The 26387-nt window shown below is 40.7% G+C and overlaps 1 protein-coding gene and 2 non-coding genes across 4 annotated transcripts in view; all 3 read right to left on the reverse strand.

The window, feature by feature from the left end:
• Positions 1 to 229: 229 nt before the first annotated feature.
• The window catches only part of RFX2 (regulatory factor X2), an 88697-nt gene continuing 62539 nt past the window's right edge, over positions 230 to 26387 (reverse strand). For both annotated transcript variants that reach the window (XM_073599026.1, XM_073599036.1), the window contains 11 exons: positions 24428 to 24547; positions 23503 to 23615; positions 23275 to 23393; positions 21335 to 21444; positions 15536 to 15687; positions 11808 to 11905; positions 11568 to 11717; positions 9455 to 9663; positions 8359 to 8512; positions 8222 to 8264; positions 230 to 4023 (listed from right to left, as the gene is read on the reverse strand). In XM_073599026.1, the coding sequence (XP_073455127.1) occupies positions 3929 to 4023; positions 8222 to 8264; positions 8359 to 8512; positions 9455 to 9663; positions 11568 to 11717; positions 11808 to 11905; positions 15536 to 15687; positions 21335 to 21444; positions 23275 to 23393; positions 23503 to 23615; positions 24428 to 24547 (1363 nt within the window). In that variant the 3' untranslated portion in view covers positions 230 to 3928. The remainder of the gene's footprint in view (positions 4024 to 8221; positions 8265 to 8358; positions 8513 to 9454; positions 9664 to 11567; positions 11718 to 11807; positions 11906 to 15535; positions 15688 to 21334; positions 21445 to 23274; positions 23394 to 23502; positions 23616 to 24427; positions 24548 to 26387) is intronic.
• On the reverse strand, positions 13647 to 13775 carry LOC141125045 (small nucleolar RNA SNORA49). Its single transcript, XR_012241346.1, has one exon. It is a non-coding gene; the product is annotated as a small nucleolar RNA SNORA49 (small nucleolar RNA).
• LOC141125046 (small nucleolar RNA SNORA49) lies at positions 19104 to 19232 on the reverse strand. The gene has a single exon (XR_012241347.1). It is a non-coding gene; the product is annotated as a small nucleolar RNA SNORA49 (small nucleolar RNA).

Genomic DNA, 26387 nt, shown 5'->3' on the forward strand with positions numbered 1-26387 from the left:
TGACACTGACTCGCATGCTTAATGTGTATGGGGGTATACAGGGCCGGGACAAGGGGTGGGCAAGAGGGGCAGCTGTACTGGGCACTATAGTATCATGTGAGGTGGGAGAGGGTGCCACTAGGAGATGAAGTGGATTTGTGTTGCAAGGGGGATAAGCATTTTCTAGGAGGGCAAATTTGGGGGGGGGGGGGGGTCGAGAAGATGTGTACTAGAAGGGGACATTTCATTGGTAGAGGTTGTGTGCTAGGAGGAGGCGACTTTATTTGGGGGGGGGGGGGGGCATTTGAGCTGGGGGCAAAGACTTGTGTTAAGAGGAAAGATTTCAGCAGGGGGGCAGAGGGGGAATTTATACTTAGGTGGTAAGCATGCAGATTAGTGCTCAGTGTTTTTGTGCGCAGTTTGGCATGTGTGCTCTGGGCTCTAGATGACCTTGTCCCGGCACTGGAGGTATATGCCAATCAATCAAGCATTATCTTAAGAACAATGACCAATAGTCTGGGAAAATCTTTTGACAGATTGAGTCTCAGAAATTGGTTGGTCAAAGGGGAGGTCTTCAAAGGTTACAGAACAATCATAAGTATATGATTGTTCCTCCAATCGCCAATCTTCTCAGATCTATGGGCACCTTTAGAAAAACCTGTGGCCTCTATTATTACTTAGATCAACATGTTACCTGCTTTATTCACAGAAGCCACTAGGCTGATATACATTAAAATAAAATGGTTATAAAAAAAAAAGATATAGTTAAGCTGGATAAGGCTTAAATATACCAGCTGTTTTATGGACCAGACGCCAAACACAAAAAACACAAATAAGCATCAACAGAGGAACAGGGAGGATTGTGGAAAGGCAGGTTCAGATATACTAAGGCACTGAATTGTTAAACTGGTTCTTTAAATGCCAAAAAGGAGCCAGGAAAACAAAAAACAAAAAAACAAAAAAAACAAAACAAAACAAAAAAAGACACTGAGCAAAGACCAGCACAAATCTATCGCGTTACAGATACTTTAGTCAACAGTCCTTATCTGTTTAAAAATGACAACTAAAAAAATACAAATATCCATAACTGGATTCTAAAAGGCACCACAGCAAAAACTAAAAGGGGCCTGCCCAAATTCAGCACAATCAAGTCTCCCAAATAAAAGGCAAAACCCCCTTGTGCTTTGCCTACAAGATGCTTTGGTATCTAAACAAGTCAGAACAGCCATGACTGAGCATCCACCACTTTAAAGGGAATCTACAATGGGTTTTCTTTTCTTCTTATATGTGTATTAAATACTATGTTTAAAAACTGCATCGCTTTCCATAAAAAAAAAAAAATTAAATTAAAAACAAAAATACCTTTACACTGGGTACCTTAACTGTTCATTATTCACACATTTTTTTCTATTTGAGCTGCACAGCCATGTACGTATATATATGTATGCATGCATGCTTGGAGGCAACCCCTACCAGTATTGATAAGGCAGCTGGAAAACCTGCTTTGAGTCCATGTTTTTGTCCCTGGACCAGTTTAGGATAGCTGGTTATGCACCTTAGAACATCCCAGGGTGCTCGAGCCATTACTATGTGCACTACAAATAATGCTAGCACTGCCTGGGACTTCTCATAACCATCTCACAAATGTGATTCCATGGCAGCAAATGCACTCACTGGACGGGGCAATGGCAGCTTGGTGGGACTCACCCCTGAAGGCCCCTAGTAGGAAAAATTTAACTAGTTTCAGAGAGGCACACAAGGAGGTTTTTCTGGCTGGGAAAAATAGCAGGCATCTTGGCTTTTGTTTGCTCTTAGGTAGGAATTTTTAATAAAATAGCATGGTTGACAGGTGGTTTGCCATAATCAGAGAAATATGCCAGCTCACTACACTCCTTTTTGTTTATTTTTGCATAATACAGTATTTTAAAAGACTATATAATAAATACCCTACAAAAACAAAAAGATTTTGACAGTAAGGTTTGCTCCATCCAGCTAATTGGCATCAATAAAAGGATCTAAAAAAACAAAACAAAAAAAAAAACAAAAAAACAAAAGCAAAAAAAAAAACACACCACAGAAACGTGTCCTGAAGATAAACCAATAATAAAGATATTGTGATGTTACTGAGTGTTGTAATCTACTTGGCATTGCTCACCACACAAGTTATCTGCCAAATCATGCCCTGCTCTCAGTTATGTCAATTTATTAAAATGTGTTGTGCTGGTGATGTGAAGCACTATGTAATATAAGGACAATTCAAGTTAAAAGCTAGAGTGCAGTGTTGGCCTGGATACCAAGAAGAGTCGAAATGACTATTTTTACAAGTAATTAATGTTTCATCTTTGTTTTAACGGTTTTAGTTAAAAGTGATTTTTAAAATCACATTCAGTTCTTTGCACTGGCTCTAGGCAACAAACGACTTCCCTAATGTTGCAGGCATACAGAGTTTTCATAGTTGCTGTTTTTTGCAGCTATAAACCCAAGTAATTACGGTATGTCTTAGAGATTTTACACCCGTAAGACACACAGTGCCACAAATCAAGACCACATAGTTTAAAGAGGAAGTAAACCCTAATGGATTTTACTTCCTCTTTTTCCCCCTGCAAAGTAAAAGCTTCATGGGCTAGTATGCATTGCATTATGTGCCACTTACCTGCAAACAAAGCCTGCGATGTCCCCGCTGGTGACCGCATGCATTATCGCCCCTCTTCCTTTCCGGGGTCACGGACTCTGGCTCTGTGACTGGCCTGAGTCACATGACCACACTCCTGCGCATGCACGCAGGAGCCATCAGTCATGGCACTTGCTAGTGAAGGAATGACACGGAGGACCGTTTCTTCAAAGCGCATGTGCCGATGACATCATCGGGGCACTACAAGATAAATATCTCCTAAAAAAAAGGCGCACGTTTGGGAGATATTTACAGTACCTATGGGTAAGCCTTACCTATTAGGTACAACTTCCGCATTGGGGGTATACAACCACTTTAAGTTCAGTATTTGTGACTGGCCAATCAGCTGCTTTTCTGATGAGGTCCCTTGCCCACTCATGACTGCTGGCAAGTACAAATACTAAATATATTATATAATTTAATTCACACAATACACTAACCATCATGTTGAGAAATCAATTTTTTCGCACTATAGATTCCCTTTAAACAGATAAAATAAACTTTCATTTGCAAGAATATAAGCCAGTGTCATGCCAGAAGTGTACAGTACATGCTCCTAAAGGCTGACAAAAGTGTAATAAGCAGATGTTACCAGAGATATAGGCAGAGAAAATCCTTCAATAAGTTGTCACATCTTTGTTAATGAGCATAAAAACAGTGTCATTTCATACTCTTGGCAAGCACACGCCGCAGACTACACTACTTAATAGAATATCATGAGCTATTATTTTTATGTACAGTAATTTTGTATCATTAGATCTCCAATCACAGCCATGCATTGCAGGTACTTATTTTATTGTGTTTAAAAGCAGTATGATTTGGCAAAAAAATGCCCAGTTCAAAATAACGAGGTAACAGAGCCATGGTGCAGTTAGGAACCCAACAACGTACCTAACTGAATTAGGAGAATGGAAAGCCTGAGCTATAATTCCTAAAGCTTCCAAAAATAAATGGAAACATCTCCTAGAATCTAACTCAGAACTCAGAAATGTATTTAGGAGTGAAAAAATGTAAGGTAAAAAAGGATAAAATTAGCACATAGCACACGTCTGGAGTGAGATTGTCAGGAATGCGGTGACGTCACATTTGTCCCATGCCAAACTTCGCTTTTCAGGACTCAAACACTGAACTTCAATGAATGGCAGAGTTCTTCCAAAACACGTGTCATGTGTGGCAGAGGCACTAAATTCACAGAGTTCTTGTTTGAGGCAGGTGTGCCTTCAAACATGAGGTGATTCCATTACGGGGAGCAATAAGGCGCTGGCAACTTTTTTTGCATTACACGTCCTGCAGGGAGTGGTTCAGCTCCACACGTTCCCTCTTCACCGGCGTCTCGCCGGATGCATCGTCACTGCCTAGTTCACTCATGTTGTCTGTAAAAAACGGAGAGAGACCATAAATAAAACTACAAAAAAAATAAAATAAATAAAGCCACTTCCACTAATCTCTATTTACCAATAAAGCATCAACACAGATGAAATACAGCTCCTAGAAAAATATGTATCCGCTTTGTATATTTTCATGTTTTATCATCATAGAACATAAATGGTTAATTTCATTTTAGTTAAGTAAAAACATGTGTCTGCAATGTGACCTAAATTAACAAAAAAAAAAAAAAAACACAAAACAAACTAATTACTTCTTGCATAGACAGTCTTAAAATGACACCCCAAAATTAATGGCACAGCCAATTCTTTTCCAAAATCATATAATAGAGGAGATCACCTGTGTAAGGAATAGGTTTTATTTATTGAGAGGATCCAACTTGTGTGAGTCAGTATCATAACCTACATCACGAGGACAACTCGATGACAAGAATTTGCCAGCCTCCATGGTAAGAATGGCGAGGCTATACATACAGCTGTAGCTTGAGAGCTTCACCAATAATTGCTTTATTGGAGAGAGTGGTAAAATAAAGTCATTGTTAACTAAAACTCACATCAAAGCTTGCCTGTAGCTTGCCAGAAGGCAACAGGGGGACTCTGAAAATACGAAGAAATAATCTTAGGATCTGATGAGACCAAAAGGCGAGTTTTTTGGCCATCAGAATAAGGCCTCATTTACACAGGCGTACCTTTGCAAACATCCGTGTGAAGGGCCATCTTTGCCCACGTGGAATGCACAGGTGTTCTGAGCATCTGCATGCAGACAGTCTAATACATGGCTATTTGGACGTTGCGGCTGCACGCCCAATTTGTCAGCCATGCGAGTGTGTGTCCCTGAATGCACACCATATGTGTCCGAGGACATGCACCTACACGAATGTCAAATTGGGACCAGCAGCTGTGGGGCTATACGTGAATAGGACTGCCTAAATGCAGACACTAAGAACACCCTGCGTGGGCAAAGATGGCCTTTGCACGGGTGTACGCATCAGTATGCACCTGTGAATGTGGCCTAAGCACCACATACTGCACATCATCAAGCCAAGCGTGGTCGTGACATCATGCTTTATTTATTTATTTCAGTTACTTATATAGCGCCATCAATTTACGCAGCGCTTTACATATACATTGTACATTCACATCAGTCCCTACCCTCAAGGAGCTTACAATCTAAGGTCCCTAACTCACATTCATACATACTAGGGACAATTTAGACAGGATCCAATTAACCTACCAGCCTGTCTTTGGAGTGTGGGAGGAAACCGGAGTACCCGGAGGAAACCCATGCAGGCACAGGGAGAACATGCAAACTCCAGGCAGGTAGTGTCGTGGTTGGGATTCAAACCAGTGACCCTGCTTACTACTAGGCGAAAGTGCTATCCACTAGACCAACGTGCCCCCTATGCTTTAAGATTCTTCCACGTGGAAGGCTTGTGAGGGTAGAATGACAGCAGAAAAATACAGAGAAAAGCATGAGAATACCTGATGCAGCCGGATTTAAACATGAAACAATGGAAGACATTTTGTATTCCGGTAAAACAATGACCCCCAAGTATAAAGCCAAAACTACAAAAAAGTAAAAAGGCTTAAAAGCCCAAGAGGAAAAAAAAAAAAAAAAAAAGTGTGGTGTCCCAAAATCTTTGGATCAGAGTACGAATTCCAATCAACTTCCAAATCAGATCGGGGCCCAGAGTGAACAAGGGAGGCAAGACAATTTGCAAAGTATCACTGACCATTGCACATCCTGGGAAATGGACCAGCACATTGGCAAATTTTCATAAGGATCCAAACTTCCGATACAGAAGCAACTGAAATCCATGCACACACATTAATATCCCGCCATTGTGACTTGCTACGTGGAGCAAGCATGAAAAAATAGCTTGTTTTGGGAAGGCAAGACAAGGCTGTGAAACCGCTATCACAGCATACAATACCTCCAGCCACCACTAGAGGAAGACACATACAAAATCTACCTGTCATACAGACAGATGCAAATTTTGCATACAATCTAGTGAACTCTAATGCAGGTCATAGATGTGATTTTCTTGCTCGATTTCCCCATTAACACAGTCAGTCTTGATGGGGGAATACCTCCCACAGCGCTATTGTGTTCTCCCGACTAGGGGGAAGGGGCACGGGGAGCCGTCCCTGCTGGGATAGCGGCTATAGCCGCTGGCAATAATCGCATGTAAAAATCTGACATGCTGGTTCAACCCAAGTCAATTGATCGACTTGGGTACAATCAGCCTGCTTATAGATGGTTCAAATCTCAGCCGGTCCCTGATGAACTGGCCGAGATTTGAACCATCTATGGCTGGCTTAAGCCTGCATGCACACCTTGAAGTGTAAACTAAACCCAGGACCCTGTATTCACTATATCTTTTCTCCCACAGTACACAGAACATGGAAATGGAATTATTTTAGTAATTTTTTTTTTTTAGTAAATATAAACTGCTAAATACCTTTTCTCAGCAGTTACAGCAGTCATGTGACTTCTATCAGTGTGTGGTTAAAGCTTGTAGGAGTGGTTTTCATTCTCCTCTGACTGTCCTATGAGGCTGCAGGACCCCTGACCTTTTATGTCTGGGCAGTGCTGATTGGCCCTGTGCTGATCACATGCACTCTCCCAAGAGAAAAAACAAAACAAAAAAACAAAAAACAAAACTCTAGCTATACACACCAAACTGACCATGTGCAGAGTAACTCCATATCGGGAGATGAATTGGGTACAGTAAAAGAAGGGGAGGATCAGAGAACACAGTATCAAAACAGCCTCTTTACGCAATGTGGAGGATTAACCCCTTAGGTTCCACAGCGAGTATAACAAGCATGCTTTACTGCATAAACAGACTGATTTTACTATTGTGGGTTTAGTAACAATTTAAGGTTCACACCAATGCATTTTTCATGCTTTTTGCAGAAATGCAGAGTATTTTTTTAAACATGGATTCCAATGGAACATGTTCAAATAAATGCACTTTTGTGCCTCTGCGTTTTTGGAAAGGGTCAGGGATTTGAAGCGCAAAACCATGCTTTTTTTGGTTTATTAGATTTCAATGGAGAAGCTGCAGAAAAGCATGTAGTGTGTTTTTAAATCTGCCCAACAAAAAATTTAACCGAAAAAAAACTAACAAAAAAAACGCAAAACCCACAGCAAAAAGCACTGCAGAAATTCTCAATAGCAACATGCATAGATGGGAATCGAGCTTAAAGAGGGATTAGTTTTCAGTTTAAAATGAAAGCAAGTGAAAGTGCCTAGTTCTCGTGAGAAGTGTAAAAAATATAAATCTAATATGACTCCATGTTCTATGACAATAAAACATGAAAACGTCAAAAGGGTAAATAATTTCAATAGAAACCCTACACTCCCTCAGTACTCAGACCAATCTACTGTGCAAAATTCCAAAGTGTTCAAAAGAAGAAAGAGCTAACCAATGAGAAAAATTACGATCAAAGCAGCTGTTGGAATATGTGTCGATTCTGCACATTGTGGAGTGTTTGCGTGGCAACAATAAAGTATATTTAACAGTGGTGAGTACTGGAGTTTACTTCTTTTGTACACCTAAGATTACGGTTATCAGAGCATCAGGGCTGCATCACATGAGCCCATTTAAAGGTAATCCAAATTTGCAGAAATATGGGGGGTGTTCTTGCTGCCCATCTGAAAAAAAAAGCAAGTTACCTAATGGTTTCTGGCCTTAACAATGATGTAAAATCCAGGTAAAGCCAACTATACAAATTTCAGATCTACCAACTACTATGGTAATGGCCTGTATGCCTGGACACACATTGAAAGGATTTTTTTTAGATTTGTCCTCATTACATAATTTTGGTGAATTTAAAGAAGATTATACAATCAGATTGTAGTGTTTATGGCCACAAGTAATGAATTCCAAGTATTGAATTTGTATCAACACAACAGCCAGGAAACAAAGTATATTCAAAAGAACAGTTCAAGGCCAGTCTGTTTTTTTCCAGTACAAGCTTTCTTTAAAGAGGAAAAATGTAGCTTCCGTTATAGGCCTTATGTATTATGCTGATGCATATCCATGATCTTTATTTTTAACCCGCACTATACTGTGTTAACATTCAGTATTGCACTTTCGTTTTCCTTTCGGAACAAAGTCAGCTTAACCTGAAGATTTTCTTTTCACCAAATGCCTGATGCTCTTAAAGCTCAACTTACCTTTATCCATTGCTATCGGAGACATAGTAGACAGGTCACTGAACTACAAGAGATAAAAATACAGTTACATTAGTATATAATCTAAAAACACATGTGCTACACAAAAAAGATAACCATTTGAAAATCTGTGAACTCACCTCGCCCATCACTGCAATAGGTGTCTCTCCTGTTGCCTGAGCCACTCTGTGCTCTACTAAGTAGAACATGTACTCATCATACAGCAATCGGATTAAGTGGAAGGATCCAAAACTGGCAGCACTGCGCAGGGTGAGATCCCGGATAACCATTGAACTGTAAGAGAAAAGAAGTTAGGAAAGTTTGAAGAATGTTAGGCTCACAGAATGAATACTTAAAGTGGAACTTCATCCAAACATTTTCCCTTTTGTTATAGATAGAATGGCAATCATTTCCATAAGGAGATATTAGTAATGGCAGCTTCCATATTTTCTTATAAGCAAGGCAATGAAATACATTACCCTAACACAGTGGTAAATTATGATGATCCAAGATCAAATCTGAAATGAAAAAACTGTATGTGGCCATTTTAAAACTACATAACCAGAACAGCTGGGTTCCTACCAGAAATGCAACAAACATAGGCCACTAGCAGGGGAAACGGAAGGGGCTGGCACGTCCATATTGGCGAAAGCACCTTTAGACCCCTTTCACACTGAGGCATTTTTCAGGTGCTTTTGGGCTAAAAATAGCACCTGTAAAGCGCCTGAAAAACGCCTCCCCTGCAGTCCCAGTGTGAAAGCCCGAGTGCTTTCACACTGGGGCACTGCATTGGCAGGACGTTGAAAAAAGTTCTGCAAGCAGCATCTTTGGGTTGGTGGAGAAACTGTGTATACATCGTTCCTGCCCATTAAAATGAATGGGCACCGCTGCCGATGCACCCGCAAAGCGCTTCGGCACCACATGGGCGCAATTAACCCTTTATTGGGCCGCTAGCGGGGTGAAAAGTGCTCCGCTAGCGGGCCGAATAGCACCGCTAAAATGATGGTAAAGACCTAACTTGCGGCGTTTTACTGTCAGCGCCCACCCGCCCCAGTGTGAAAGCAGCCTTACAAAGATGTCCCAGTCTGAGCCTCAAGAAAAGAGTGATATTACATTTAAAGGCCAATTCTATATAAGAGAACTTTTCCATATGCATCTATTTATGTATTCATATGTGGTCAACCTAAATGTAGAAAACTATAAAATTTTAGAGCATGGTAACGATTATCCTCTAACCTGTAAAAAGACCACTTTAACAGAAATTGTCTGGCAGCCTTTGGAAAACTGGGACTCCCTTCGTAAGGCTTCAGCACCTGGGTGACTACATTATCCAACCAATTTGCCCACTGGTCCAACGAGCTCTGCTGCTGCAGGGTTAACTTGAAGTCTTGTTCCAGCTTCTGAACCATGCCTTCCTCACACTGGCATACCCAGGATGCCTGTTCCTGTAAGCAGCAAAGACGGAACAATGGCATAAGTAAACTCATTTTTAATATAGGATTCATAAAAAAAAAAAAAAAAAAAAAAAAAAAAAAAAAACCAGAACTGTACCGTTCATGGCAAACAATAAAAACATGATGGATTTTAGCAGGCATAATGTACAGGAGAGGAGTCTGGGAGATTTCAAAGTGTTCAGTATTTGCTGGAAAGGCAAGCGGATGGTATGATGGTGGCCAGTTTATGCAGGAGTTGGGTTATAATGGCAGGCTATACATGTAGGGTAGGAGAAGGGAGCATATGATGGCTGCCAGTATGTACAGGAGAGGAGTGTAGAGAGTATGACAGCAGGCAATATATGACGAAGTGGCGTGCAGACAGTAGGATGGTGGGCAGTAAGTGCAGGCTATGAGGACAGCCAGGAGAGGAGTATGAAGGCAGGCAGCATGGGCAGGAGAGGAGTATGAAGGCAGGCAGCATGTGCAGAAGTGTAGTGCAGATAGGATGGCGGGCAGTATGTGTAGGAGGGGGGAGAACTGATGATAGCATGGTGGGAAGTCTGTGTGGAGGGAGGACTTGTTAGGATAGGAAACATTTTGTTATTATTTGGTATATTATCTTTAAATTTGAACTGTGGTTGCAGGTGCTCTTTGGAGACATTAGTGCTTATCAAATCTCCCAATGCCCCATCTGGGCTAATCAATTACAGATTCAGAACAGAGTCCCTGATCTGTAGCTGAACTGGCTCTTATTACCAGCACACTAAAAAGGAGAACCTAGAAGTACTTAGGAGCTGAGCACCTGCAGGTTCTGTGGTTGCAGAGGACATTGGGTTTATGCACTGCTGTGCCTGGTGGGCAGTAATCAGAAACACAATACATGTGGCAGTTTTTTTTTCAGAGAAAGTGGCGTTTCTGACCACTTTCCTTTTCCAAACTTTATTCAACACATTAGACACACTTTCTAATACAATCTTGGCAACAATGCTTTTTAAAAGAATAAAATCTATCTGTAACAGTTATTAAAATGGTTGTAAACCTCAGTCATGAAATCTGAACAAAGCACATACATTATATGTCTGTAGTATATACTTGTCTCTTTTCAAAGCTCCGAGTGTCTTATCTCTGGAGCTTTGTTCATCTGTTATCAGCATGTGTCCCTTCTGACAAGTTGTCCCGACACCAGAGATAAAATGGCAACGGGGAGGAGAGATCAGCACACAGCTTGTCTATTCACAACACAGCTCTGTATGTTCCTTGCCATGTGTGGAGGGGGCGTGTTCCTTTCCTCCAATCAGCTTTCACACACTGTACAAGAGCTCTAACTGCAGCTCTCTGCCCCCTCCTCTGTGATACTGACAGATGCATAAGGATTTTCAGCAATATGAAGGGATGTAGAAACAAGAAGACTGCAGATGAACAAGTAAAACTTATGTAGGAGGATTTGTTTAATCTCGGTGTATCATCTGAAGCTATTTACTGGGTATATAAGAGGGTTGTCCTGGAAAGAGTTGAGCTTTTTCCATTTGATGCAATGAGGCTGTTCAGTGATCTACAGTTTTCAGCGCCTTCAGGTCTGTAGAAAAGACAATGACTTTAGGTTTTAGCCTTTATCAGAGATCACCAGTGCTAAAAATACACGTTGGACGAGATAATGCTCAGGGTCCTTCTGAAAATAAATATGCATCTTTAGCAGTATCTACTGATACCAGCGGTCTGCCTATGGATTGCAAATTTCAGACTTTGAACAACCCTCAGTTCTATTGGAAGGTAAATGAGCTGCCTGATATACGTCACTGAGTCATATTCGAGTTCAACTGTTTACCAACATCCCTCAACCCAAAAGGGATGAAACAGAAAGAAAATTTAAAAATCAAAAACCATATAAGAGATAAATCAGTTCAGTTATTTACCTGAACGTTTGCAAAATCTACTCTGTTAAGATCACTGAGCATCTGATTGATTTGTGATGTATTTTGCAAAACCGCACGGGCAGCTTGTGCCAAATGATTTAAGGAGGTATATCGACGCAGAGTCTGGGCAAAGGCACTGACAACACCAACCTACAAAAAAAAAAAAAAAAAAAAATACAATATATAATAAAAAGGTATCAATTTACTGTTGATTACTTTAGGAAAATATTTTTGATATACCTTTGCCTGGACTATTTGCTGGGGAAAATCAGTCATGGCATTTGTTAGCCATCCTTCCAGACTCTTTGCAAAATTCCGTATTGCCTGGGTCAGAGTACCTAAAAAAGGAAAGAACGTGCAACCCAAACATTTAATTTAAAAAGTCATTAGAATACCAAAACAGTTGTATGAATTCTTGATAAAAGGTCCCTTTTACACAGGACAGATCTGTTTTTTTTTTCAGCAGGGAATTTGCCCACTGATCCCCTGCTGAGGTGAGAGCAGGTGGATGACAGGTCCCAGGCACAGACACAGCCTGCACAATGGGCAGTCGAATGTTAACGGACCAGTTATCCATTTATACCTGACTACCCTCCGATGCAATCTGGCCAGAGGTGAACCCCTTTCGTTTGTTTTTGCTGGATCGGATTGGAGGTAGGCAGGTTTAAACAGTATGCCTGAGAAACAGACAGGAGGACCCAATCAGACCGCTAATGTGAAAGGGGCCACACTCCACTAATAATTCTCTCAAAAGCTCCATCAAGTTAGATATCTGTATAGGAATCCCAGCTTCGCCCACCAGGCTTCCCTCTCACCACTGGGTACTTTCAGAGTGGGAAATAAGTCACTTGCAAGGCAATATCATGGTCACTGATTGTAAGGAAGGGGAAACTCTGCTAAGGTGTTCATTGAGATATAAAAAATAAATAATTTAAAAAAGGGGTTGTAAACCCTTAAGGTTTTTCACCTTAATGCATTCTGTGCATTAAGGTGAAAAACCTTCTGTATTTTAGCAACCCTCAGAGACCCCCCTTTTACTTACCTGAACCCGATCGTTCCAGTGTCAGGGACGAGCACAGCAGCTCCAGCCGCTGTCTCGGATCGTCATTGGATAGATTGATAGCAGCAGGAGCTATTGACTCCAACTGCTGTCAATCAAATGCAGTGACACGGGAGCCAGGGGGCAGGGCCGAGTCTGGCTGTCTGTCAATGGACGCAGCTCTGTTTTGGCAGCTCTGTTCTTTTTGTTATTTAAAAAAAAAAAAAAAAAAACGAACCTTAACAACCCCTTTAAGAGGCATGTGAGTGATTTAAATCACCAGTGTCTGCTCAACACTGAAATATCAGTTTGAAGACTTTCGAACATGTTTTAGATTGTAAAACAGGAAAGAACAACTGGCTTTCTAAATAACATTTAATAAAAATCTTTTTTTTGGTATTAACTGCATAGGACTTTACATCGTACCTAGAGGGGAATGTCCAAATTTTGCTGGTGAGTAAAGTTTATTTCAACGTCTAAATATTTCTGTCCATTAAATATATAGCTGATAATTTGTAGAATTTGAATAGCTGACTAGACACAGTGGATGCTTCAAAAGCTTGACGTGGGTAAAGAAAAGAGCCAATGAATCCTACTTACACGGTTACAGATCTTACAAAGGATATTGTGGGCCAGTTCCCGCCAGAACACAGTGCAGGAAACCAGTGTTCCATGCGAGTTTCCTGCACTGCATTCAAAATGCACTGGGTGCATAATCTGCTGTGGATGTCAATGTATTCCTAGTGACACCCAAACACAGATCACAAATGCAATGCGTTTGTCTGCAACAGATCGCATGGTACCACAGTTTAGTGCGTTTGTTTTTCGTATCAAAATCAGTAACCATTTAAAAAAAAAAAAAAAATTATAGTGTCTCGCTTTTCCTAACCTGAAATAGGAACTCTACAAAAGATTCAAAGCAGTACTGGAAAATTTTGACTGGAACATGAGACTATACCTTGCTTTAGGCAAGTCTTATGGAAGATAGTTTGATAAATTAGAACTGTGAATAGGAACAGGAGAGAACATAACCATAATTATATGTATGCTCAACTTTGCCAGTCCTTTGGAAAAGGGATTCCAGAGGTAGCAAGAGAACATTTACTTTATCCTCAAGTAATGCCAGAGAATGTATAGACAACCATAACCCTGGAGTAAGGATGAGGAATGCAGTGCACTTTTAAAAGTAGTGCCTCTAGATTTTAGAAAAACAAAAATTACAGAAGATATTGACCAGACGCTACCCAAAAAATAAAAACAAAAAAGGTTTGAACAAAGTACAAAACTATGTACTATGAACAGCACCCAGTTATCTATAGGGGTATTTAAAGGGGATCACTGCCCTTTAAGCTTAGCCACACAGAAATTATATTAATCTAAAATGAATTAGTTTATTTAAAAAAGTAGTATTTATATTACAGTAGGCATAATTTAGATTTGTTTCAAAATAAAAAATAAAAAGTTTAATCCAAAATAAAGTTTCTATATCAGTTTCAGCTCTGCTAATTGTACTTTTACATTCTAGTCATGAGGCCCTCTAGTGGAGAAAAATAGTAGAAGATTCAAATTTGAACTGTGTAAAGAGATACTGTTTATAATCTTCATAATCTCAGCATGGTTTTTGAAAAGGAATGTGCAGTTATTTATTTGATATATTTTTACCAGCAAGCAGACTCGACCCTTTTTCTTGTTCTACTCTGTTGGCATTTTCAATTTCATCCCCCCGCCCCCCAATACACTGATACCACTGCTTGGAAATGCTTACAGAAAAGCGTTTGTGACACATCAAAATCAGCCAAGTGCGGGATACATTTCTTAAAGCAGTATTAAACCCAAAATAAAGTGCATTATATTGTAGCTACCATTTCTTAGATGTGATTGCTACATTCATTTGCTTTTTTAAGCTTTTCATCTATTTTCATCTGGTGATCTGGCCAGTAAGTAAGTGTGCTTAAAACGATCATCTTTTATGTACAACCTCAATCCCAAAATGTAAAAGAAAAAAAACGGGTTGCTGTAACTGTTCATAAAGTGTTAGCTGGAGTTTGGCTTCATTTTGTTAGTGTAGCTAAATCTGGTAGTCCATCTAAAATCCCCCCCCCCAAGACTGATAAAATCCCCCCCCCCCCCCAAGACTGACAATGGTGCGGTCCAAAGATGACCCCTTTGCTCCTTCCGTCACCAACACAGGTGTTTTAGGCTACTTTCACACTGGGGCCGCCCCACGTTAGTGGTAAAGCACCGCTCATTTTAGCGGTGCTTTTTGGCTGCTAGCAGGGTGCTTTTAACCCCCGCTAGCGGCCTAAGAAGGGGTTAAAACTGCCTGAGTTGCGGCACTTCTGAAGCGCTGCCCATGCATTCCAATAGGCAGAGGCGGTTTAGGAGCGCTGTATACAGAACTTACAAACCGCCCTTAAAGATGCTGCTCCCGCAAGCGCACCGCCCCAGTGTGAAAGCACTCGGGCTTTCACACTGCGGTGCATGGGAGGCGCTGAAAAGCGCCTTCAGTGTGAAAGTAGCCTTACTGGCTGGATCACCAGGTAAAAACATAGGGAAGAAAGCCTAAGAAAAGAAAAAAAAAACCAGAGGCAGTCACCACATCTAATGATTGGTTAGCTGCAATAAATTACATTTTTGGTTTAGTACACCCTAAATCCCCCACTCACCTGTGGTGGCAGAGGCAGATGGCTCTCCAACCGTATCAAAACTGGTGACCCCAATACCAATCTGTCTACTCATGACTAAATGTTATTTAATAAGCGCATATATAAAAAAAAAAAAATGGTACCCAAGATCAGCCTTTTGCCTCCATGTACCCCCTTTTGTTTCCTTTTCTTTTTTGTATATTTAAGTTGAAATCCCCAAACATTATTCTTTTAAAAATTGCTCTATACATTTCAAATAATGTGCATCTTTGCTTTGTACTCACTTGGGACAGGCCGCAAAACATCTGGAATTAGAATTTCCACTAGCGCTTGATATAGAATGTGGTCACAGCCCCTCATCCACCTCATAATAGGCTCATATTTACACAGAACCATCAGTATCTCCTTGGGGATGACGGCTTCCTGCTCCTCCTCACTGTGTTAGAAGACAAGGTATTAGTCAATAAAATGTCAGTGTGATCTGCTATTAAAGTTCTAGTAACCAGCAGCAAAATCAAGACAATGCATCTCTTTGAGCGATTTCAGACAAAAAGCAACAAAACAACGTGGTTGATAAATACATTGAATGAAAGTGCCAGGAGGAGCTTCGCTGGCATAAGGCTGTTTTTTCATTTTCACTCTACTATGCTATGTATGAAATGCTGCAGAAGAAGCCATACACATGGGTATGAAAGAAGAAGAAAACAGGATTTTGGTACTTCATGTAAAAAACTTTTCTTAATGTATATTGAGGGACACAGGAATCTAGGAATTCGTAGGTCCCAGTCACACTTGCGGACGTGGCTGTTTGAGATGGAAGACCCAGTGGCGTTTCTATGAGATTAGCAGCAGAGAAGAAGCTCCATTGAAAGCAATTCGAGGCTGACAACTCCCACAGCTATTCGCAGCCAGTCCAATGGAATCGCTCATGCAGCGACTACCTGCAAATGATCGGCCCTGGACACAGAGTATGCTAACAGGGGCTGGCTTTTCTGTTTGCCAGTGCTCCAACCTCCTGAAAGCAGCATAAAATACTAAAAATTGCTACATTCCTGTGTCCCTTATTGAACAATAAGAAAAAATTTCTGTCCTTGTACTCTGCAGTTAGACTTATGGGGGCACTGCAAAAACATAGCAATCCAACTTAGCAAGAATTGTTGCTCTCACAAAATTGTACATCTTAATAAAAGGCCTCTTTAAAAAACTGTCCTATTAGAGAGAGATATAGATTTATATCTATATAGATATTTTTTTATATACTAGGAACATGTTAGTGATCTTATAGTGTATTCAAAAGGTTCAATTTTTTTTGTTAACCTCTTAAAGACCAGCCACCGCAGTTATACTGTGCGATGCAGGAGCTGATGCCCGCCGGCCACCCGCGATCGCTCCTGAGAGACAGAACAGAGATCTGTCAATGTAAACAGACAGATCTCCGTTCTGTCTCGGGAGGAGAGACAGATCTTCTGCTCTTAAAGATTAGAAACAGCGATCGGTCTCCTCCTCCAGGCAGTCCCCCCCCAGTTAGAATACACATGAGGGAACACACTTAACCCCTTTATCACCCCCTAGTGTTAACCCCTTCCCCGGCAGTGACATTTATACAGTAAATGGGTGCCCCCATGGAATGCGGCTCTCTCCGTGGGGGCACCAGGAGCGCCGCTGAGGGACCCCAGAAGAGGAGGGCCGCGCTGTGCAAAACCCTTGCACAAAAGGCACAAAGGTGGCAAGTTTTTTGTTCTTTTTTTAAATAACAAAGACGAACCTTAACAAACCCTTTAAGACGCATGTGGGTGATTTAAAATCACCAGTGTCTGCTCAACACTGAAATATCAGTTTGAAGACTTTCAAACACGTTTTAGATTGTAAAACAGGAAAGGACAACTGGCTTTCTAAATAACATTTAATAAAAATCTTTTTTGGTATTAACTGCACAGGACTTTACATCGTACCTAGTGGGGAATGTCCAAATTTTGCTGGGGTAAAGTTTATTTCAACATCAGTCTAAATATTTCTGTCCATTAAATATATAGCTGATAATTTGTAGAATTTTAATAGCTGACTAGACACTAGACATAAGACACAGTGGATGATTCAAAAGCTTGAAGTGGGTAAAGCAAAGCCAATGAAGGTAATGAATCCTACTTACACGGTTACAGATCTTACAAGGATATTGTGGGCCAGTTCACGCCAGAACGCAGTGCAGGAAACCAGTATTCCATGCGAGTTTCCTGCACTGCATTCAAAATGCATTTGGTGTAGAGGTCGACCGATATATCGGCCGGCCGATGATATTTGGCGATTTTTACTTAATCGGCATCGGCCGATTGTGCTGATAAAAAAAGGCCGATTGTAACTTCAGCCATGACTTGCAAATGACTTCTGTAATAGAAGTCAATGCAAGTTGCCTGTGGAGAGGATTCTCTCCTCCTCTGGGCAGCCTGCCAAGTCTGATAAGAAAGATACATTTGTATCTTTTCAAGTTCTTTTATCAATAGACTGAACTCTGCGTGTAGAAGCTCTCAGTTTAACCATTTAAAGACTCAATCTTTTCTGACACTTGTTGCTTACAGGTAAAAATCCTGTATTTTCTGCTAGAAAATCCCTTAGAACCCCCAAACATTATATATATTTTTTTTAGCAGAGACCCTAGGGAATAAAATGGTGGTTGTTGCAATATTTTATGTCACACGGTATTTGCGCAGCGGTCTTTCAAACGCAATTTTTTAAAAAAAATACAGTAATGAATTAAAAAAAAAAAAAAAACTAAGCAGTAAAGTTAGCCCATTTTTTTTCGTCCAAAAGTTTTGATTACCTGTTTTTGTGTATTTAAATATTTAAGATAGTTTTTTTTTTTTCTAAATTATACTTACAAGTGAACTGATCGGAGGTTTGTTTTGTTTAATGTTTAAATGTAAAAAATTTTCTGTATCACTTATTACTTAAGGCTGCTTTCACACTGGAGCGGGCAGGAGTTGATGGTAAAACGCTGCTAGCTTTAGCGGCGCTTTACCGTCATTTTAGAGGTGCTATTCGGCTGCTAGCGGGGCGCTTCTAACCCAGCTAGCGGCCGAGGAAGGGGTTAAATGCGCCCCTGAAGCGCCGCTGCCAAAACGCTTTGCAGGCGCTTCGGCAGTGGTGCGCATTCATTTCAATGGGCAGGAGTGGTGGAGGAGCGGTATACACCGCTCCAAAGATGCTGCTCGCAGGACTTTTTTTTTACATCCTGCCAGCGCATCGCCTCAGTGTGACAGCACTCAGGATATCACACTGAGACTGCAGGGGAGCCGTTTTACAGGCACTTTACAGGCGCTCTTTTTAGCCCAAAAGCGCCTGAAAAATGCCCCAGTGTGAAAGGGGTCTAACTGTTAGATTTTATGAGATGAAGGGAAAAAAAAAAAAAAAAAAAAAAAAAAAAAATCGGTCAAATATATCGGCCCAAAAAATCGGCATCACATATCGGCCATCGGCCACCGCGATTTCTAAATATCGGCATCGGCCAGTGAAAACCCCATATCGGTCGACCTCTAATTTGGTGCATAATCTGCTGTGGATGTCAATGTATTCCTAGTGACACCCAAACACAGATCACAAATGCAATGCGTTTTCCTGCAACAGATCGCATGGTACCACAGTTAAGTGCGTTTGTTTTTCGTATCAAAAAAAAAAAAAATTATAGTGTCTCGCTTTTCCTAACCTGAAATAGATAGGAACTCTAAAAAAGATTCAAAGCAGTACTGGAAAATTTTGACTGGAACATGAGACTATGCCTTGCTTTAGGCAAGTCTTATGGAAGATAGTTTGATAAATTAGAACTGTGAATAGGAACAGGAGAGAACATAACCATAATTATATGTATGCTCAACTTTGCCAGTCCTTTGGAAAAGGGATTCCAGAGGTAGCAAGAGAACATTTACTTTATCCTCAAGTAATGCCAGAGAATGTATAGACAACCATAACCCTGGAGTAAGGATGAGGAATGCAGTGCACTTTTAAAAGTAGTGCCTCTAGATTTTAGAAAAACAAGATTACAGAAGATATTGACCAGACGCTACCCAAAAAATAAAAAAAAATGGTTTGAACAAAGTACAAAACTATGTTAAAGCCCACAGCACCCAGTTATCTATAGGGGTATTTAAAGGGGATCACTGCCCTTAAAGATCAGCGACCGCAGTTATACTGTGCGACGTCTGAGCCGATGTGCGTGGCCGGCGGTCGCGTTGCCCGCAGGCTACCCGCGATCACTCCTGACAGAGACAGAACGGAGATCGGTCAGTGTAAACAGACAGATCTGCTGCTCTTAAAGATTAGAAACAGCGATCGGTCTCCTCCTCCAGGCATTCCCATACCCATGAGGCATACCAATACACATGAGGGAACACACTTAACCTCTTGATCGCCCCTAGTGTTCACCCCTTCCCTGGCAGTGACATTTATACAGTAACCAGTGGCTATTTTTAGCTCTGATCGCTGTATAAATGTCAATGGTCCCAAAAAAGTGTCCGATCTGTCTGCCGCAATGTCGCAGTCCCGCTAAAAATAGCTGATCACCGCCATTACTAGTAAAAAAAAATAATAATAATGAAAATGCTATAAATCTTATATTTTGTAGATGCGTTAACTTTTGCGCAAACCAATCAATATACGATTATTGAGATTTTTTTTACCAAAAATATGTAGATGAAAAAAGTAAAAAAATAAATAAATAAAAAATAATTCTTTATTATAGCAAAAAGTAAAAAATATTGTTTGTTTTTTTTTCAAAATAGTCGCTTTTTTTGGTTTATATCGCAAAAATAAAAACCACAGAGGTGATCAAATACCCCCAAAAGAAAGCTCTATTTGTGGGGAAAAAAGACGTCAATTTTGTTTGGGTACAACGTCACAAGACTGCAACGCAATTGTCAGTTAAAGCGATGCAGTGCCGTATTGCAAAAAATGGCCTGGTCATCAAGGGGGCAAATCCTTCCGGTCCTTAATTGGTTAAAATAAACACCTCATACTTACCTGCTCCGTGCAATGGTTTTGCACAGAGCAGCCCCGATCCTCCTCTTCTTGGCCCCCCCCACCAGTGCTCCTGGCCCCTCCCCCTTGAGAAGTGCTGCTTGCTCTGGAGGCACTCATGCGTGCTCGCTCCTGAACCACCTCTGTTTCTATGGGACACACAATGCATGGCTCCCACTGCTGTCTCAGCCAATGAGGAGCGAGAGACCCGTGAGAGCCGCTGCTCTCATGCACATTGCTGGATTGGGATTGAGCTTGGGTAAGTATTAGGGGCTGCGGGGGAAGATGCACACTGAAGACTCTTTTTACCTTCATGCATAGAATGCATGAAGGTAAAAGAAAACCTTCACCCTTTAAAAGGGTTTTAATACCATTGATGTTCCCAGTAGGGAAATAACCACCCCCCCCCCCCCCCCCCCAGCCCACTCCCCATCCCAAAAACTGCCATCAATAAGCTTTAAAAAAATAAATAAAAAATTATATATATCAGCAGTACTCCAAACCTTAACTTCTTTGGCTGTATAGATTGAATGTCAGCAAAACGACTGCATACAACATTTTTCCACCCAAAAACCCGCCCTCCTTGATACGTTTAACCACTCCTGGCTTGCTTATGTATATATATATATATATATATATATATATATATATATATATATATATATATATATATATATATCCCCCAGTGTTTCATTTTGCCTTTATCAGTTTTCAGCATGCAGGATAAAATGCTAAAGATTACTGCAGGGTTTACAGCCACATTATATGAGGTTGACTGTCAGATGGGACACACAATATAAAGAAACTGAGTGCAGACCATTGCTATGTTTGCTTTTATAGGATACTATATATCATTGTTTGTCTGTGATGATTTTAGTATTACTACAGATGTATCATTTGTGTCCCCATTGGAAAGATTTCCCCTCCCTTTCAGCCCCAGTGGACACCAGCCATCGTAACAGAACGGGAGGGTAAATCTCTACATCTAAGAAAAAAAAAAAAAAAAAAAACCACACACAACACACACCTTTTAATAAAGAGACTACTCTGCTCATAATCAAATGAAGTGGCTTTCTCACCTTGATAATGCTGTTGAGCCATCCGGAGAAGACGGTTTAGAGTTCCAGAAAGCCAGCCACAATTTCTCAATATATTGGAACTGTAGATTCATCACCACATCTACAGTTGCCTGTAGGATTAAAAAAAATATAAGCGTTGCATCACTGGTCTCTGGATAAAATAAATTTATACCCCAATAATGTTTACCCCCCTGCTTTGTTTTTTTATACACAATGTTCTGGAGGACAACACCTGTGTTACAAAGTAATTTTAGTGACAAAAGCTACCATTAATGCTGTGTAGAGGTAAGGGCTTACTGGGAACACATTTCCCTAAATATTGTCAAATGCATTTAACTCTTTTACTGCTGGAGCCATTTTTCTTCCCATTTTTTTGCACACATTAAAATGCACATTTCAGGCCTGAAGATTACCTAAAACCTCCAAAACATCTATTAAAAGCAGAGACCACATGGCATAAAATGGCAGAGGTTGTAATTTTTTTATTGTTTTATTTCACACAACATATTGTGCTACGGTTTACCAAATCTATAATTTCAGTAAATGCAAAAACAAAAATATAATACACACATTTTTTTTTTTAACAAACTATAAAAGATGGGGTTGCATGGAGTAAACGGATATCATATTTCAAGCTTCAAAACTACACGGAACCATCAAATGGCAAAAAACTATGGTACACAAAATTGTCCATAGGCGACGGTTTAAAAGCTTTTACAAAAATGTTCCGAGTCAGGGCTGTTGAGCCTTATGTGATGTACTTGACTGTTTCTCATTCTATGAAAATTCTATAAAATGTTAAAAAAAAAAAAAAAAGTGCCTTTACAACTCATTATTTTAGAGTCAACAGTGAATGATGGCTTTGGAATTATTGCTCTCACTTGGTGTGTGTCCAGATACACAATTGTCATTTTTATACACTTGCGCACCCAAAGCATGCTTTTCTGTTTATATTATTAGGTATGTATGTGGGGATGGAGGCTTAAAAATTTTGGGGTGTTGTGTTTATTTTCTTAAACTTTTTTTTAAATGTTTTACTTAAAACTTTATTGCTATCACAAGGGGATTGATAAGCCCCCGTGAATATAGCATAGTGCACACGTGACAGGTTCTATTTAGGGAGACATCATCCCTACTGTCCCCTCTGCACCCTGCTAAAGTCGATTGAGCATAGACTGTGCCTAATCTTCTTCCCTGGCCATAGAAGCTGTAGTGTGATAGCTCTGAACCCGGAAGTGCATTCCCCACAGTGTAGAAGTGATCGAGCGGATTTACAACTGCCCAAATCTAGAAAAAGGTAGACAAATTCCTTTAAAAAAAAAAAAAAAAAAAAAAGGAAGCATTGAATGTACCTGAATGTGACTTGGCATTTGCCCCTGCAGTCTCTGTATAGCAGAGCTCACACCTGATCTATGTGAACTCACATCCTCCCGCCTTCTAGTTCCCCATGTGTGTCGGTGCTGTCAGTCAGTGTGCTATATCACTTGCCACTGATTTCTCACTTGGGTGCACAGTCAAAGCACATTCACATCCCAGTATGGATCCTGAACCATATTTTAAGGAACACTGTGGTTGATTTACCAAAACTGGAGGTAACAATATGGTGCAGTTATGCATAGTAACCAATACGCTTCCATTTTTTTTTATAAAAGTGAATAAGCTAAAGTTAGAAGCAGATTGGCTACAAAGCATGCTGCACCAGATTTTGCACTCTCCAGTTTTAGTAAATCAACCTCACTGCTCTAAGCTATGGCGTACACAGAAACATTGCTAAGATGGGCACTACAGCGTTAAGGCAGCAATGAATGTCAAGTTTACTGTCATAAAGAAAGCAGAGATTCTGCTGTAAGCCTATATTGGTACAGTTCCTTATTCATCTAAAAGGAAAATAAAATTCATACCACAAATCCAAATTTGCAATGAACAGGACTGTTACTCACCTCACAGTGTCGTCGGTACATAAGCTGCAAATTCTTTACATCAGACATAGTAATGCCATCAGGTAGCATCAGACCACCCAGATCTGGATCAGGAAAGTCTGGGAACACATGGGAGGTATCTATGCAATAAGAAAATAATAAGATGTGAATATTAGTGAATTTTTCCTCATTCATCCACCATTTTTATTTAGTCAAGGGTCTACACATGCAAACATAAGTGTACACTACCTATGAATTGCTGGTGGTGCTGGCTCTGAGCAGCAACGGACTGCTCTGGAGAGGTGTGCTGGCTGCCGAGCGAGGTATCCATCATGCCATCTGTCTTGTGTGTAGGTCTGTACCTGAGCATTGCAAACAGATAAATGATTTAACACCCAAGTAGCAATACTCCCGTTCCATCAAGAAGGTTATTACTTTTGCAAAACAATAAAATCTTACCGAATATAATGAACAGTTGTCTGGTGCAGTTCCAGACTTGGAAACCCTCTGCTTTCAAGCAGGTTTCTAACCCTGGCACTATGCCACATATATTGGGCCCCTGGTATAAGAGGGGTGTTGCCCCTCCAGCATAAAAAAAAAAAATACAATCTTCTTTTATGGTAGAAGTGCGAAAGAACCAAATACAAAAAAGGTGGCATTTCCACTTTGATACCTGGTGATTAACTATTTGAAAAAAAAAAAAAAAGCCATTCGTGGGCCCCTTTCACATCGTGCAATTAGCACACACTGAAATCCAGTGGCTAGAATCTACAGATCCCTGCTGCTGCAATGATAGGTGTATGTCAAAAGTTTCACACACAATGCCATGAAAGGCTGATGGTGGCTGAAGCGATCTAGGATTGTTCGCACATTCAGGAATTTCCTGCGTTAGGGACAGATGATCACGGCTGGACAGTGTCAGCCTGCACCCAGCTATGTCCATTTGTCCGTAACTGCAGCTATTTGCGCACACCTGTCATTCTAGCTGCAGGTATTCGCATAAGAGAATGTATAGCCACAAAAACACCCTGACCATTCTAGTCTAAAAAGAGGCAATGAGAAATACTGTTGGCATTCAATCTATAAAGGTTTCACCCTCCATTAGAAAAGCTGTATTTCAACAACATAAAAAAAACTTTATTTCTGAACAGGCAAGACCAAAGCGCTTGCAAACCTTTGTTTCTGATGGATTGGCTGCTGCCTCATTGCCATATACTGCATATCTTCTTGAAGCCTGTTAAGTGGGGAATCAGGTTTCAACCGGATGCCATAATAGTGGTATTTGGAGTTACCCCTGTCACACAAAAAAAAAAAAAAAAAAAAAAAAAAAAAAAAAAAAGTTTAGGTAATAGATAGATGTAACATGAAGTATTTTGGAGGTTAAAAAGTAAAAATATATCATTTCAGCGAGTACATCGTTTATGTAATTTTGTACGTGAATTTTACATGCTTTTCAACATTTTTGTTGATGTATTAAATCTTTTTGGGATTGATTATAGATTATTGCGAGAGGCAGCAAATAACTGCTACTACAACTGCCTAGCTATTTAAGTTGTTGAGCTATCAGCCGCACAATGGGTGCATTGCTTTCAATGAGGTTAATTTACTAAAGACAAAAGGACAGGCATTTAACTAAAGGTAAATGAGAAGTAGCACTTTACAAGGAAAATTTCCCCCGATCTTAATGAATAAGGTGAATTTCTGCGGATTTCCATCATCCAATCACGTGCAAGCAAAAATGCTGGGTTTTTTTTTGTTTCTCCTTGCATGTGATTGCATATTCTTTGAAAAGTGAAATTTCATCACATTAACTAAGCTCTGGAGAAAATCCCCTTGCACGTGCAACTTCTTTTGCAAAGCCACTAGCCTATTTGGTAGGGTTGGCGATACTAAGCATTTGCATGAATATCAGTACTTATGCAAATGCACAGATACTAAAAACTGATACCTTCAGGCTCGGTTCTTTCAGCTGTCAGCGGGTTTCCACCGCTGACAGCTGAAATGTAAACAAAAGAATGCCGGCAATTATCAGTTTTTAAGGAGCGGGGCCACTGCATCCTTAACCGATGACTTATTCAGCTGTCAGCAGGGTTCCCCTGCTGACAGCTTAAGTGTGAACAAAATCAGGGGTGGACTGGCCATTCGAGCACTTGGGCTTTGCCTGAGGGCACAGGGCCAGTAGAGGGCCCCATGACAGAAAAGGTCAGCGCCCATGGATACAGCAGCTGAGGTGTGGTATGACAGATTCCCCCCTCCCCTGGTCCATCTAGATCCTGGGGCTCTACCTAAGACTGCCCTGACAGCTCAGTGAGTGGGAGGATGTGACGGATCGGCTCTCCTTCTCCCTGCTGACAGTCAAAAGGAAAGCAGCACCAATCCCAGGCCATCGCAGCCACTTACCCCTGGCCACCTGGGACTTTAGCAGTCCCAGTGATGGTAGCGGTGCTCCGGGGGAAGAAAAAGGGGAGGAGGAGCAGGCAGACACATTGTACACGGATGTTCTCCCTCCTAAAACAGGACTTACAGGTGAGGCTCTGTAGATAACCATGATTGGTGCATGTCTCAGGAGCAAGGAGGCGAGAAGCATCAATTAATACAATAAGGCCAATTGTAGTGCTGAAAGAAGAGAAGGATGGGGCACACTGATGGAGACCCCCCTCCTCCCTGCTCCTCTTCTTCTTGATCTCCCTAATTGCTGGCAATAGGTATCGGTAATGGGTACTCACGCTTCTTGCTAAAAGTGGATTTGATGCATCCCTACTATTTGCCTTTAGTAAATCGACCTTCATGTGTCTACCTACACCGAGTTGCATTGTGAGAAGACAAAACAAAAGCTTAGCATAAACCATTTTTTTTAAAGGTACTGATGTCATCTTATATATTTGTACACTGTAATTATTTCCACTCTTATACAAGTTTTCTGGGTGAAAACCGCAATCTGTGTAAATCGATCCTCCTGATCAGACATTATAATGAATGCTACATATACCAAACCGGTTCAAATAGCATCAGTGTCTTGCGTTCTAAGGCTCTGCAATGCATTGCACCTTTCCATTGTTTTAGAAATGATGGCTGACATTGTATAGCCACTAAACAAACTTTTGGTGTGCCAAGTAAAACCATTCACACCATGG

Source organism: Aquarana catesbeiana, linkage group LG01 (genome assembly GCF_042186555.1).
Source record: "Aquarana catesbeiana isolate 2022-GZ linkage group LG01, ASM4218655v1, whole genome shotgun sequence".
In the NCBI taxonomy this organism is placed as follows: Eukaryota; Metazoa; Chordata; class Amphibia; order Anura; family Ranidae; genus Aquarana; species Aquarana catesbeiana.